Raw genomic sequence first — 13,628 nt, 5'->3', positions numbered from 1 at the left:
CTCCGCTCGGCCAATCGCAGCCTCTCGTTCACATAAATCCCCCCCGCGAACGGGCGTTTCGCCCCCATTGGCCGCGATCCGGAGGGGCTGCCCGAGCCCTCCTCGCCCATTGGCCGCCCGGCGCGAGGCTCCTCCCGGCGGGAGCGCTGCCATTGGCCGCGTCTGAGCGGGGGCGGGGCCGCGCGTGCGTGCGGGGAGGCGGCGGGCGGGGTAAGATGGCGGAACTGGGGAAGAAGTACTGCGTGTACTGCCTGGCCGAGGTGAGCTCCCTGCGCTTCCGCTGCACCGAGTGCGCCGACATCGAGCTCTGCCCCGACTGCTTCTCGGCCGGCGCCGAGATCGGCCCGCACCGCCGATGGCACGGATACCAGCTGGTGGACGGCGGCCGCTTCACCCTGTGGGGCGCCGAGGCGGAGGGCGGCTGGAGCAGCCGGGAGGAGCAGCTGCTGCTGGACGCCATCGAGCAGTTCGGCTTCGGCAACTGGGTAAGGGCCGCCCGGCGCGGGGCCGGACGGGCTGCGGGGCGGCTCCGGCCTCGGGCGCCTCCGAGCTCGGGTTGGCCGCTGCTCTGTGTGCGCCTGTTGTGCGCCCCGCTGCGCTCTGGGGAACGGATTTCTTCCTGACGTCCGCAACCTCAGCATCCCTTCTGGCAGCATGAAGCCGTGCCCCTTCTCCTCCCGCTCTGGGCCATGAGCGTTGCTTTCCTTATTTCTCTGCTGCTCCAAAAGCGGTGCTGTAAACCTCTGGCAGGTGACGCATTGAGCTCGGGAACCATCGCGGTGCTGAGCTGTGCTGTTGAGGCAGCAAAAGGTGCTCGGGAGGGACCGTGTGGACGGTTGCAGGCAGGGCTGCTCTCCGCAGGGGCAGCTCAGAGGCAGCTCGCTGCGCTGATGCTTTTTCCTTTCTTTCTTTTTTTTCATGGCTTCCTGTGTTCCCGATGCTTTTCTTGTCCCTTTTGCGCTTGCAAATACTGACCCAGATCCAAGTGTGTGGCAGCGCTATTGCTGGAAGAGTTCGGGTCTTGTGAGTCGGTTTGTGAGGGTCAGGGAAGGAGGAGCGAGTGCTCTGCTGGAGGTATGATGGGAACCGTCTTATTGCCCCTCCTTGTTTTCCATTTAGGAAGACATGGCCGCTCACGTGGGAGCATCCCGGACGCCCCAGGAAGTGATGGAGCACTACGTGAGCATGTACATCCACGGCAACCTGGGCAAGGCCTGCATCCCCGACACCATTCCCAACAGGGTAACGGACCACACGTGTCCCAGTGGGGGCCCTCTCTCTCCCAGCCTGACCACGCCGCTCCCGCCCTTGGACATATCGGTGGCTGAGCAGCAGCAGTTGGGCTACATGCCGCTGCGGGACGACTACGAGATCGAATACGACCAGGATGCTGAGACTCTGATCAGCGGCCTGTCGGTGAACTACGACGATGATGACGTGGAGATAGAGTTGAAAAGAGCTCACGTAGACATGTATGTAAGAAAGCTCAAGGAGAGGCAACGGCGGAAGAACATCGCGCGAGATTATAACTTGGTGCCGGCCTTCCTGGGGAAGGATAAGAAGGACAAGGAGAAAACTCCCAAACGAAAGATCACGAAAGAAGAAAAGGAGTTGAGGCTGAAACTGAGGCCTCTGTACCAGTTCATGTCCTGTAAGGAGTTTGAAGACTTCTTTGAGAACATGCACAAGGAGAGGGTGCTGCGAGCAAAGATCCGGGAGCTGCAGCGGTATCGGCGAAATGGGATCACCAAAATGGAAGAGTCGGCGGAATACGAGGCGGCCAGACATAAACGGGAGAAGAGGAAGGAGAACAAAAACATTGCCAGCTCCAAGAGGGGGAAGGAGGACGGCAAAGAAGGGGAATTTGCTGCCATTGAAAACCTGCCTGGTTTTGAACTCTTATCGGACAGGGAAAAAGTGCTTTGCAGCTCTCTGAATTTGAGTCCTGCACGTTACGTGACTGTAAAAACCATCATCATTAAAGACCATCTTCAGAAAAGACAAGGGATTCCTTCCAAGAGCCGCCTCCCCAGTTACTTGGATAAGGTACTGAAGAAAAGGATTTTGAACTTTCTAACAGAGAGCGGTTGGATATCCAGAGACGCATCATGAGGCCCAATGCATCTGAGCCACCACGTCAGAGACCTGACAGGTCCCCTTCTTTTTCCTGCCCTCGCTGGAGATACAGCAATGATCTCATTCAAAACAGACAAACAAAAACAAAAGAAGCAAAAACAACCCCCCCCCCCCTCCCCCCCCGCGGTGCTCGTGGGCTGAGCTCCTGGTAGACTTTTGCTTTGGGTCACGAAAAAACCTGAATTGTGAAACTTCTCCATTGGATTGCATTACTTGTTAGAGTACACTGTTGTCGTTACGTTACTCAAAGAGATTGCTTTCATGTGAACCTACTCAAGTCCGGTGGTTCTGGGGTGGTCACTTCACCCCTTACTGTTGGATCAGTGAGTGTCATTGTCAGCCATAATCCTTGCCTTTTATTGTCCTTTTCTTTGTTTTTGGAGCTGGTTTTCAGCAGCTCAGTTCTTCTTCTCCCTGATGTTGTTCTTTGTCACAGTGTTGGCAGCCAAGCAGAGCTTGCAGAAATCCTGAGCTGTTGGGTGCAGGGATTGGTGTGGCTGTTGCTGAGCTTTTGGAGCGCTGCCTTTAGTAGCACAGCCCAGGTGTCAGGATGTGGGGTGAGAGCTTCCGTGGGACGCTGTGATGGGGGTTGGTAGATGAGGTGCCTGCAGGTATTTGTGCTGTGTGGGAAGGCTTCTTGCCTTCAGCTGCCTGACCTGAGTATAGGCTTGGCTGGGCAGCTGTGTGCTCTGCGCTGGGCTCAGCATCGCAGTGAAGTGTCTGGTTCTGGCCAGCTGTGGCTTAGAATGGGCAGAATGCTGCCCTGGCAACCTCAGGTGGTGAAATAACCTCTTCCTGTTGCAAGGGGAACCTGCTCTTCCTCTCCTGTCTGCTGTGCCCAGCATGTGTAGCCTGAGCGCTTGCAGCTGCCTCCTGAGAGCTGCTGGGAGGGACGGGGACAGGGAGCTCCGTTCTGAAGCTCATAGCGGCCACTGAGATTGGTTTATAAAAGCTAAAAAGGAATGTGTATAGATGAGAGCGCACAGCTCTGTGCTCCCGGAGTGCAGAGCGGTGGATGCAGCCGTCGCAGGTTTCTGGCTGCACGTAACTCCAAACCTTCTGGACTAAATGTGCTGAAGTTTCCGCTGTGGTTGACAGAACCAAGTGGCCACTTTGGCGTCTTGTTGTGTTGTCTGAGCTCTCTGAGGGCTGCAGTTACAGAGCAGCAGAGCACAGCAGAAACACCTCACCCGCCCCGTTGTTTTAGTAGTATAAACCAGTGAAGGGAAAGGTGTTCAAGGAGAAGCGGAGAAGGCTTTTCTTTATCTTCATTTCATTCTTAGATTCCTGTGCTGGCATCCAGCCATGTGAAATTAATAAAGGAGAGTGGATTCTGAGTGACAGACGTCAGTGTTATCGCACCTGGGCAGTGCGTGGCGGCCGGCCGGGCAGCAGCTCCGCTGTGTGGATGTGCCAGGAGATGGAGCTGACTGAGCTGAGCTGTGAACACGGGAGGTGCGCTCCAGTTCTGCTGCCGTGGGCTGTGGTCAGGGAGGAGCCCCCGACATCTCACAAACAGTATTAATCCTGCAGCTTGGCAGAGGTACGCTGACCAGAACTGGTTTTCAGTCGGTATCTCCAGCGTTATCAGAGTAGTGTTACCGCTGAGTTTAGCATACAGAGGGTACAGTTATAAAGCCAGCATTTCTAAGGAGAAGGGGAAAAATAACACACAAAAAAACTCTTAGTGCCTTTTTGTTTTGAGCTTGTGGTGTTACGTCCTCCAGGAAAGGAAAGGGCTGTGTGCTCTGGAGGAGTGCTTTGGCTTACCTGGAAGTGGCTTCTCGGGCACTCGAGACAGCGGTGTAACTCACTGCAGTGTGCCAGTAGCTTTAAGAACCTCTTCCACCCTACATGCACGTTCAGAGAGCACACGAGACAAGTTCAGAAGGTGTGAACCGCTGATTATTTCCTCTGTCCGTCTCCTGTGGAAAGGAAGCTCAGCCTTTCCCGCCTTGCAGTGATACAATTTGGTTCTTCCTCTGCCCGGCTCCGCCTGCAGCTGGGAGGTTACCACAGATGTGGGTTTCTGATTTATTCCTATCTTCCTCAGATCTCAATTTTATATTCCTGTGGTGCTTTGGCACACCTAAGCCTAACTGAAGCAATAGCCTAAAGCCCATCCGAACAGTAATTGAAGAATAAAAGTATCTCGGCACCAATGACTCATTTAGATGTTGTAGAAATGAATTCTGCGTTCAACTCTTTGTAGTTCCTGAATTCCTCAGCCCTTCCAAAATGTTTCTTTGGTGCTAGACGTAACTTATTGACCATCAGGATGAATGTAAAATAAAGTATTTTTAATGTATGAGATATGGATATCGATATTTATTTTATATTTGCAGGCAGATTCAAGGTGGTAAATGTTTGCTGTAGCAAATGCTGATCCCTTGGAAAGGGTTTCCTTAGAAGCAGCGTCTCACTGTCAGCTATGCTGTCGATTCTAAAGGTGACTTGCACTAGAGGATGCTGCTGTCCGTGTTTTCAGATGGAACTGACATAGTCTAAGCATTCCTTTGTTACGAGCTGCTGTTCTGTTTTCTCAAGCACAGATGCAGTTATCTTAAGCTGGCAATTTAGTAGAGCTGTGCTGCTTCTCGTGTGGTGAAGGGGCTGAGAAAAAGCGATACAAAAGCTCTTCAACTTTGTGTCTTGTGTTTGTCAGGAAGCGCTTCCTGTACTGTACCGATACCCTGGGCTTCATGTTGCTAATGAAGAGGTGCTTGGTTGGTTTGGTTTGGTTTTTTTTAATGCTTAATGCTCTTATTTTCTAATGAAAAAAAATAATGCTAACGATAGGATCTGCCCTAACAGCATTGATGTAAGCTGATGGGAAAGTGCTGTCAGCTGTTCAGTCTGACCTGCTGCTGGTAGGGGCGGCAGTCGGCCTGTTGTATTGCTGTACACGTGCTTCCATCAGTCCCAGCTGTGTGTTACAGTACAACTTACTGAGTAGCAGAAGAGCATTAACCTTCATTCTGTGTGTACAACCCAGATCAGGAGGGCTCCTTGCAGCGTTCTGCTTACAGCCCTTCCTGCCCTACGTTCTGTTGCAGTCCCAGCCAGGGTTAAGAATGGCATTAAGAGGCGTTGGAGCCTCTGCCTGTAAATGGCCTTGTGGATCACAAAACTGAAGCACTCTGTCGTTCTTCTCTTGCACGGTGGCTGCACTTGGTTTCTTTGCAATTGTAACCGACTGCATCAGCCTTTTGGTTTATGCTCTTCCTTGCAAGGTGTTTTTGCTTGTGCCCCAGGTGCTCTTAAGTGATGATGAATTAAATACTGTGAAGGAGGGTACCTGGTGAGCACCTCTGGTTCATCAGCTTCTTCCTTAAAGGGAATGTTGCACTCATTTGCATAGTGTACTGGCGTAGCTGTGCCAGGCACACAAATGTCTGTGCTGAAATCATGTAAAACCTAACTGATGTTGTGCACACTCAGCATTTTACTGGGTTTTTGCATTGTATATTGGTAAATAAACTTGTATTAAAGTTTCTTTCCACTATGGATTTCATGGTAACGTAGCCCTTTTCCTCATCATACCAGCCAAAGCCCTGGCAGCAGTGACTAGAGATGCATTTCAGCTACGTGCTGATGAGTGGAGAAGTGCTTGTAACAAACCACTCAGGCCAGAGGTAGCAGTGGCAGCTTTATTAGCTACTCTTACCCTTAAACTTGAGCCACACACTTTTTCATTTCTTCAGTGCATTCTGCTGTCATCTGTCAGCACACAGGTGTAAAGGCTTTCCTGTACGCTACCTCCTCTGAAGGGGCAGGCCGAGGAGAAGGAATTAGTTCACTCAGATGTTGTTCAGAATTCACTTAGTTTTAAGGAAACAAGCTCGAGTCCTGTGCTGAGCACTCACCAGTAAGCTGTTTAGCGGTACCTTAAATAAAGTCATGCGGTCTAAAAGGGACACCATCTAAGGAGCTGGTAAATTCAGTACTAAAATTTCAGTCTTAACTGACACATGAACTTAAGAAGCTCCATCATCCAAACCACCAGCAGTGAGGATGGGAATTCAGAAGCCCTTACTGTTCCATTGCCAGGTCCTAAACAACGTGTGTGACTCTGATGCTTCAGTCTGGTGTGTTAAGTGTATGTGCCTTGAGGATCTGAGGGAAGACACTCTGTCAGGTGTGTAGATTGGCAGGTCCCATCCACTCCTATCAACGTGATGAACACAGAGCAGAGCACTCTGCCACTCGTGGCACTGTATTTTAGCCTCATTCTGCAGAATGGGGTGCAGCAGGTGCAGTTACATGTGACGAGAGCTGCACGTGGGAAAATTCTATTGCAGCCCAAGATCCAAGGTGAGCAAACACAAGAAATGAAGCTGAGTTCATGTTGTTTGAGTCACTTACAATGCAATTACTTGTGTAGCTCTAAATGTAGTAGATACCACTTCAGGTATTCTGACTCTCAGTGGGGTTTTAACAACAGCTTGCATAACAAATTGATTGCAGAGCTTGAAAGTTACAAGTCTATCAAAATCCATTAAATCAATTTAAATATTAAATTAAAAATCCAGAGATAGATAGGGTAAGTAAGTTGTATTGGTTCTTCAATGCCATACAAGTATTAGATGGTTTTCTTGAGTCAACTTGACTATTGACCTAAAAGGGCTGAATTATTACAAAGGATGTCTGCTCTCCCTCATCTTTTATTTACAGGTCAGAATTCATGAACATTTGTGCTTCAGATGTTGAGAGGGATTGTTTCTGAATAGGCACACTACAAAAATGGGTGCTTACATCAGCCAAAAAGCCAATGGGTACTTGCAGAGTATCAGTTATCAGCTGTGTGACTTCACCCACTTCTGCAGTGTTAGGTTCTGCAAAGGGAAAGGAACTCTAAACCACTGATTGGATCTTCAGTTTACAGTGATAAACAAGATTGCAGAATTGTGAGCATTTTGTTCATTTCATTTTAATGTACCTTCGGTAGCCGTGGTTGTAACAAATATTACTGAAAGAAGAGAGCTGAAGGAACACTGCTGAAGGCCATTAAGCAACAGAATGTCACTGACTGCTTTGTTTTCACTGGGAGACCTCAACTGGTTCACTGAAACCTCTTGGGGGATGGAGGAATAAGGGAAACACGATGTAAGAGAAAAACCATCCAGCTGTTTAATAATTGTATGGCATTTTAAGTTATCTGATTCAGCAGCTAAGCGTCTTTCACAACTCCCACAAGGGCAGGTCGCAGCGTGCGCCCGTGCAGCTTATAGCCAATCTTGGATACCAATGCAATGGTGCCAGGCTCCTTCCCTTCCATGGGAGCATGGAACAACGCTTCGTGTTCGTAGGGGTCGAACTTGGCTCCGACAGGGTCCAGTCTGAGCAGCCCGTGTTTTTTGAACACTTTCTGGATCTGCATTTCTGTCATGACAAGACCTTCGTATAAGCTCTTCAGGTGAGGATTTTCATCCTTTATTTCTTCTTTTGGAACGCTTTCTGTTGCTTTCTCCAAAATGTCTGCAACTTCTAGCAAGTCCTTACAGAAGCTCTGAATACCTAAAAAAGAAAGGAAAGGGGAGGGAGGAAAGCAAGTATTAAAAACCACCACCACAAAAATGAAAACCACAGTGATGAGATGACACTGACAGCTACCAAAACCTCCAGATGGCTTCATTTCCTGCCATTAAGGAACAGATCTTTTGTCTCTCACATGGTGGGATTCACCTGAAGACCAATAGATTATATTGCTCTATTCCTACTCTTAATCTGAGGTAGTAGGAGCATTTGCAGAAGAAAAAGGTCACAGTCAGACTGATGAGGAATCTTAAGAGGTGAACAGTGATTCTTCCTTGAACGAACAGAACGCTTGTAACCCCTCCTCCCACTACAAACCACGTTTACAGGGTGAGCCAGAGGCTGTGCCTCACGCTGAGTAATTCCTGGACCAGCAGCATCCTGGAGCTGATCTCTGGCTCACCCTAGAAGAATCTGGACACATCTCACATAAGGTAGACTGTCTCAAGCAATCACAAAAGAACAAAGCAACTCACTAGAAGGACACATTTCTGCACAGAGGTACAATGATAACAAAGCGCACTGAGCTGTGGTAGCCAAATTCAAACAAAATTCAAAGCTGTTGACTTAAATTGGTTAAGTCTTGCCCTATCTTAAGGGAGATTGTTATAATTCTATTACCAAGCGAGGGACCATTTTTAAACCCCTTTCCCCAGAGATGTTCATTAAACTAAGTAGTCAGAATAACTGTTAAACACAACTTGTCAAAACCACAGGTTAGTTAGCTCTGTTTTCCAGGCTTTGCTTTTCAAGTTGGTATTCCTGGGTCTTAAGATTAAAAACAAAGAGTCTTTACTGACCGTACAACTTTGCTTCTTCTACTAGTTTTTGGCTTCTTTGCCTCACATTTTCTGCATCTGCCAAGGCTCGCTTGTACTTATCCTGCAGAAAAACAAATCACAGAAGAGATTTCAGTCCAAGTGGTTGAAGTGTAGAAAATAATTCTAAAGTTCAGTACAAAACAGCATTTCTCTTTTACTGTTACATTATTTTTAGATGGTGGATTTAGGCAAACTGAAGACATGACGATTATCACCGCATCCTTCTTGCAAAGTCACTTGTTTGCTTCATTTCAGTGAAAGTTAGAGAAAGGAAGTAAGGACTGGCTTCCAGAGTCAGTATTTGTGAACGGATTTGCTGTCAGGACTTTTTAACACTACAGATACATGCATTTTTCCAAAGATTTCTGCTTTTTCTGGCAAGTGCTCGCAGGCAGTCTTCATAGTCACTATGTATTCTGACAAATAAGATTCAACCCAACCATTCAATCTGCCTCTTCCCTCTCCATACATACCACACTGCCCTCCAGGCTTTTCAGACCTTACAGACTACAAAGGCTGAGTTTAGGTACGTTCCTAGTAAGATGTCCTGCAGCAAGAGATGCATTAAGAACTAGATTCAACAAACTTCAGCACTTCAGTGCTGCACCACCTGACCCAGAACTCTTCTGGGCCTGCATGCTCTGTAAGGTTAACTTTCACATCAACAAGTTGACTGAAGAGATGCCTTACGTAGCCAGGAGTATATGCTGTAACTGAGGTATTAAGCAATCTCTGTTTTGTCTTTCAAGGGCAGCAGAAAGGAATCTCAAGCTACTTACAATGCATAGGCACTACTACTACTGGAGGTTTTGGGCCATGTCCTCAAAGTCCCAAATGCTCTAGAAAGGCATTTTATGTAATGCACCCATCCAGAAAAGCAATGCCTTTGTTTAATCCAGACCTCCCACCTCCTGGGGTGCTATTCACTCTCAGTTAAGTCATGCATGAGAGAGAATACAAGATTCGTTAGGCCACGACACGTTAGTCTCCTGTTTAAAGGCATCCTCAACAGAGATGGGTTCAAACTCCCACTGTGTAACAATGTAATAAGTACAGTATTAGATACAAACTAACAATCATTAACCCCTATCTTTGGAAAAGTCAGTGGCTGTTTTAAGAATACCTACTCTTAGCCCACATACATACAAGATACATTCTAAGCCCTAAATGAACTTCAAAGAATTATTTCTCCACTGAGCAAAAATCAAAGTGGCCTGAAGTCAGTGAAACTACAGGAACAAATTTCCAGGTTGCAGGGGAACTATTTTGTCACAGCCGGAACTGATGACTGAGCACCTGGTGAAGGGGGTGGCTGGCCCAGGAAGCACAGATGCAAGCAATTCAGCTGTGCTTCCCACGTGACAGGAAGGGCTCATTTAAGGGCTAGCTTCCAAAGGGAGAGCATCTTCTGGATGAAAGCTACTTCCTGAGAAGGAGTGTTCTGTAGCCAGAGGCCCTATCACCACTCAGGTGAGTCAACTTTTTCCTATATACACTAATTGCCATTCCTAATGCTGCTTTGCCTGGCATTGCAAAGAACTTCGCAGAAGTAATTTCCCTGCTTCCAAGGACTAACACAGATCAAACAAGGTTTCATCCAGAAATCAGAATGAAACCACCCAAAGTTTCTGTTTTAGAGCAGGATGGGATATGTTTCCGATCTTACAGTAAATCCACTCTCTTAAGTTTTGAGAAATTGTCTAATTACAGCTTTTCTCTTTTTTTATCCATTAACTAAACAGCAGTTGGATTACTGTGCTCAGACTATACACTGAGAACCTATAATCAAGGCTCCCAGGCACACAACCTGGAAGGTGTGTGCACAGACTGAGCAGAGGCCACTTACAGTAACTTCCTTGAGCTGCTCTTCCAGTTTGGCCTTTTCCTCAGTTAACATCCTTTCAGCAGCACTGGGTTCAGCTTTCTGCTCATTGTGGCTCTGACCCTGCTCCTCTTCCAAGTTCTGGCCAGTGCTCTTCTGTGTTGCCACACAAAGTAGTCGCGGAGAGGTCCTATGGCAGAAAACATGTGGTGGGTATCAATCAGCCACTTACCTTGGAAGATATTAGTGCTTTCTGGACGCTTCATATGGCAAAGCAACATCCACAACAAACGCGCATCAGAGCACAGATTAACGATTCTAGCACTGTGGAATCCATTTGCAGAACCTTCCATCAAAGAAACTGAATTTAGTTTATCTTAACTGCTGCAAACGACAACTCACTGCAAGATACCGACCACGGGACAGCAGCTCATGAGTGCCCCTTCGGTCCAGCCTATGCTATAGGGCACGGGGCCCGCTTTCACCGCAGCGCGCACTCTGCGTGATGCAACCACTCGCAAGAGCCGCCGGAGGCCCGGCAGGAGAACAGCGGCCTCACCGCACCGTGGACCTTACACCAAGCCCAGGCCGGCCTCCAAGAGGGTCCCCGAGGCGCTTCAAGGCCGAGCCGGCCCAACACCGCAAGCAAGCCGGCTTTCAGGGATACGCGGCGGGCCCGAGCCCTGTTCCAACAGAACGGAGGGCGAGGGGCTGGGCCCCGCTCCCGAAGGCCCCGAGCGCGGCCCCAACCGACGCTCCCGGCCCAGCAACGCCGCTCTCACCTCAGCGCCAGGCCCAGCAGCGGGGACCGCGAGCGGAGCGAACCCCACACGCACTGCGCTACCGCCGCCATAGTGCCTTCCTACCCAGCACCGCCTCTTCCCGCCCCCTGAGCACTTACCAATCAGCGAGGGGGTGATCTAGGAGTGACGAGGACAACAACCAATCCGAGAGGAGGATGAGAGAGTGGTGGGTGGGACGTACGGTTCTTCCGGACCGCGGAGGGGAGCTCCTGATGGGGAGTTCTGCTCTGCCCCCTTGTGGCGGGCGGTGTCTCCTGAGGGGCCATTTTGTGCACCGCGGGGCGCCGGGGCTGTCCGTGTTGTCCCTCGGCCGGTCTGGTACCTGTCTGTGCCAGAGTAACCGAGGCACGTCAATCCTACGCAGTGATACCCGAGTTAACTTCATCAGTGCTATCAATTAGTTTGTGATTATCGCTCTAAAGGAAAGAAAAATGCCGCCTATATTACACGGTCCCAGAACTTTGTTTTTCACAGAGCTGTTAGCCTTACTTCTGCATGCATTTCCAGCGTACGCCCTGAGGATGAAGAAGCTGCACGTACTGTAATACAAATTCAGTGTATTATATATCCAGCTGCATTACTAAAAAGGAGCCTCAGAAGGGCCGTCCAGCTCACCCTGTGGGAATCCTGCAGCAGTTCGGACCTTGCTCAGTTAACTCAGGCACAGCCTCTGTGCAGCGGGGTTTGCTTGTCTGTGGTGCTGCTTTGTGGCCTCTGCAGAAAGGATGTGTGACAAACCCGGCCTTAATGTGACTGTCCTTATGTTCCAAGGAGAGCCGTTGTCTCTGGCAGTCGTGTAGGTGTGTGTTTCTCCTCTTCAGGGACAACTTGGAAGGGCAAGAAGTGCACCAATAACGCCCTTGGGTGACAACATCTCTGAAATGAGAGTAAAGCAAATGGTTTTGTGTTCTAGAGAACATTAGTTTGTGATGTGACACTGATACAGCACTGAGGCTGCATGCAGTGTTCCAGTGTGGCTCCAGTCCTGTCAGTGTCTTCCTGCTGCTTTCTGGCAAGCAGATAAACTGCAAATTCCGAGCTTCATCCTCATAATGCTTAAAGATGCAGTTGAGGAAACCTGGTAAAGATGCCAGCAATGCCATGGAAGGATCTGAGAGAACAAGGAGAAAAGTGGGAATAGCTGTAAAGGAGGTTATCCACAGAAAACCATGAAGAAATGGGACAGAAAAGGTAAGCAAGCCTTTAGATCTGAGGCTTCTAAAATTTTGCCTGGAAAAATAACTGGTTCCATTTGGCACTGAACAACCAGTCTGCCTGTCTCATTTCCTCTGTCTGTTGGGCTTTCCTGAAACCCTTAGCAAGCTGCTTCCTATTTACCTTTTCTTCATTCTCTGCTGCCTCTGCAAGCTGTGCTCAATTAGTGATTGATTAGGAAAGTAATAACAGAAAGTTGAGAAAAGCCTATTGCCAGTATATCTTATTAATCGTCGAGTGAACTATGTTGTGCTCAAGACCTTTGGAACAAGTAAATTCCTGTATTAAGGCCCATTTGCCCAAAATGATCATTCACAGGCTTTTTCCAAGCAAAAATTCAAAATAATCCTCAGTGAGTTTTGTTGTGATTTCCTCAGCTCGAAGAGCTGTCAAGAAAAGCCCACAGGTAGTGCAGATTCTGATGAGTGTAGGACTGAACAGCATACACAGTACTACAGGTAAGTGTGTAGGTTACCCAGAGCTTGTTTGCCTCGGGACTGATGTTGGCCATAAGTACTGTCCCATTTCAGAAGGCACTTTGAAGAAATGACTTTTCCGTGCTTTGTTCTGACTTACACCTTTGCAGGCTGTTCTGTTTTAATCGTAGTGCCACCTAGTGGCTTGTTTTATGTGTATTATTATTTCCATTGATACTCAGCTGAGGAGTATTCAGCACCTGCTGCTTGGCCTGGCTGGCAGCCACAGATGTGCAGTCACAAGCATAGTGCTGTTCCTGAGTAGTCCTCTCCATATCAAGCAGTCTTTTGCTTTTCACATAAATACAGAGTTTGAATATTGTTTGCTGATAGACAGTGCTTATTCTGAATTCGAAATCATTAACAGTAAGCAGTTGCTGCCTTTCAACTTGGTGTGGTTAGAAGTGGTTCTAACCTCTAATTAGTGCAGTCCAGGGATTGACTCGGGTGGTGTGGACTTAATTCTTGATTCATCTCATGATTCGCTCTGTAGCCTCATGCAGTTATTCAGCCTCGTGCAGTTATTCAACCCTGTTTCCACACAGCTACAAATTAAGGGTAGTAATCTCTCAATACATTGCGACAAAGTTGCTTAGAGTGCACGAGGGAATTTCTGTGATATTTTGAGAATGTCAAAGGGATTATAAGGCTCTTTTTAAAAATTATTAATATTAAATATATAGTAAAAAAAGCTTGTAATCTTTTGAGGTGAAAAATGGTGTAAGTGCAAGATCTGTGCTTGCAAAGTTAAATGAAAAATTAAGGCATTTCTGTGTCTACGAAGAAATACTGGTCCTTCCTCTGAATGCCAAGATATAAT

At 48.1% G+C, this 13,628-nt stretch overlaps 2 protein-coding genes across 3 annotated transcripts; one reads left to right on the top strand and one right to left on the bottom strand.

Moving 5' to 3' along the window:
• Positions 1 to 68: 68 nt before the first annotated feature.
• Positions 69 to 7,090, top strand: TADA2B (transcriptional adaptor 2B). Of its 2 annotated transcripts, none has more exons than XM_072336558.1 (2): positions 69 to 485; positions 1,120 to 7,090. In XM_072336558.1, exons 1-2 carry the CDS (start codon positions 216 to 218, stop codon positions 2,110 to 2,112), a joined length of 1,263 nt encoding a protein of 420 aa, XP_072192659.1. In that variant the 5' UTR covers positions 69 to 215; the 3' UTR covers positions 2,113 to 7,090. The 2 variants fall into 2 exon arrangements, with proteins under 2 accessions (XP_072192659.1, XP_072192660.1); XM_072336559.1 differs by having other exon boundaries at positions 217 to 485; positions 1,124 to 7,090.
• Positions 7,091 to 7,243: 153 nt separating this feature from the next.
• GRPEL1 (GrpE like 1, mitochondrial) lies at positions 7,244 to 11,234 on the bottom strand. The gene is made up of 4 exons (XM_072336560.1): positions 11,097 to 11,234; positions 10,339 to 10,504; positions 8,472 to 8,553; positions 7,244 to 7,653 (listed from the first exon to the last, which is right to left on the bottom strand). Exons 1-4 carry the CDS (start codon positions 11,165 to 11,167, stop codon positions 7,307 to 7,309), a joined length of 666 nt encoding a protein of 221 aa, XP_072192661.1. The 5' UTR covers positions 11,168 to 11,234; the 3' UTR covers positions 7,244 to 7,306.
• Positions 11,235 to 13,628: the final 2,394 nt, after the last annotated feature.

Source organism: Excalfactoria chinensis, chromosome 4 (genome assembly GCF_039878825.1).
Source record: "Excalfactoria chinensis isolate bCotChi1 chromosome 4, bCotChi1.hap2, whole genome shotgun sequence".
NCBI lineage: Eukaryota > Metazoa > Chordata > Aves > Galliformes > Phasianidae > Excalfactoria > Excalfactoria chinensis.
Note: the sequence above shows the minus strand (reverse complement) of the source record. Positions and strands in the feature narration are given on the sequence as shown.

Bases quoted from the DNA above. Each gene is read 5' to 3' on its own strand.
- GRPEL1 (XM_072336560.1), bottom strand. From the start codon at position 11,167: ATGGCGGCGGTAGCGCAGTGCGTGTGGGGTTCGCTCCGCTCGCGGTCC. The intron at 8,554-10,338 runs GTAAGTGGCCTC...GTTTTTCTGCAG, and splicing joins AGCAGCTCAAGGAAGTTACT to GATAAGTACAAGCGAGCCTT. The intron at 7,654-8,471 runs GTCAGTAAAGAC...TTTCTTTTTTAG, and splicing joins AGAAGAAGCAAAGTTGTACG to GTATTCAGAGCTTCTGTAAG.
- TADA2B (XM_072336558.1), top strand. From the start codon at position 216: ATGGCGGAACTGGGGAAGAAGTACTGCGTGTACTGCCTGGCCGAGGTG. The intron at 486-1,119 runs GTAAGGGCCGCC...TTTTCCATTTAG, and splicing joins AGTTCGGCTTCGGCAACTGG to GAAGACATGGCCGCTCACGT.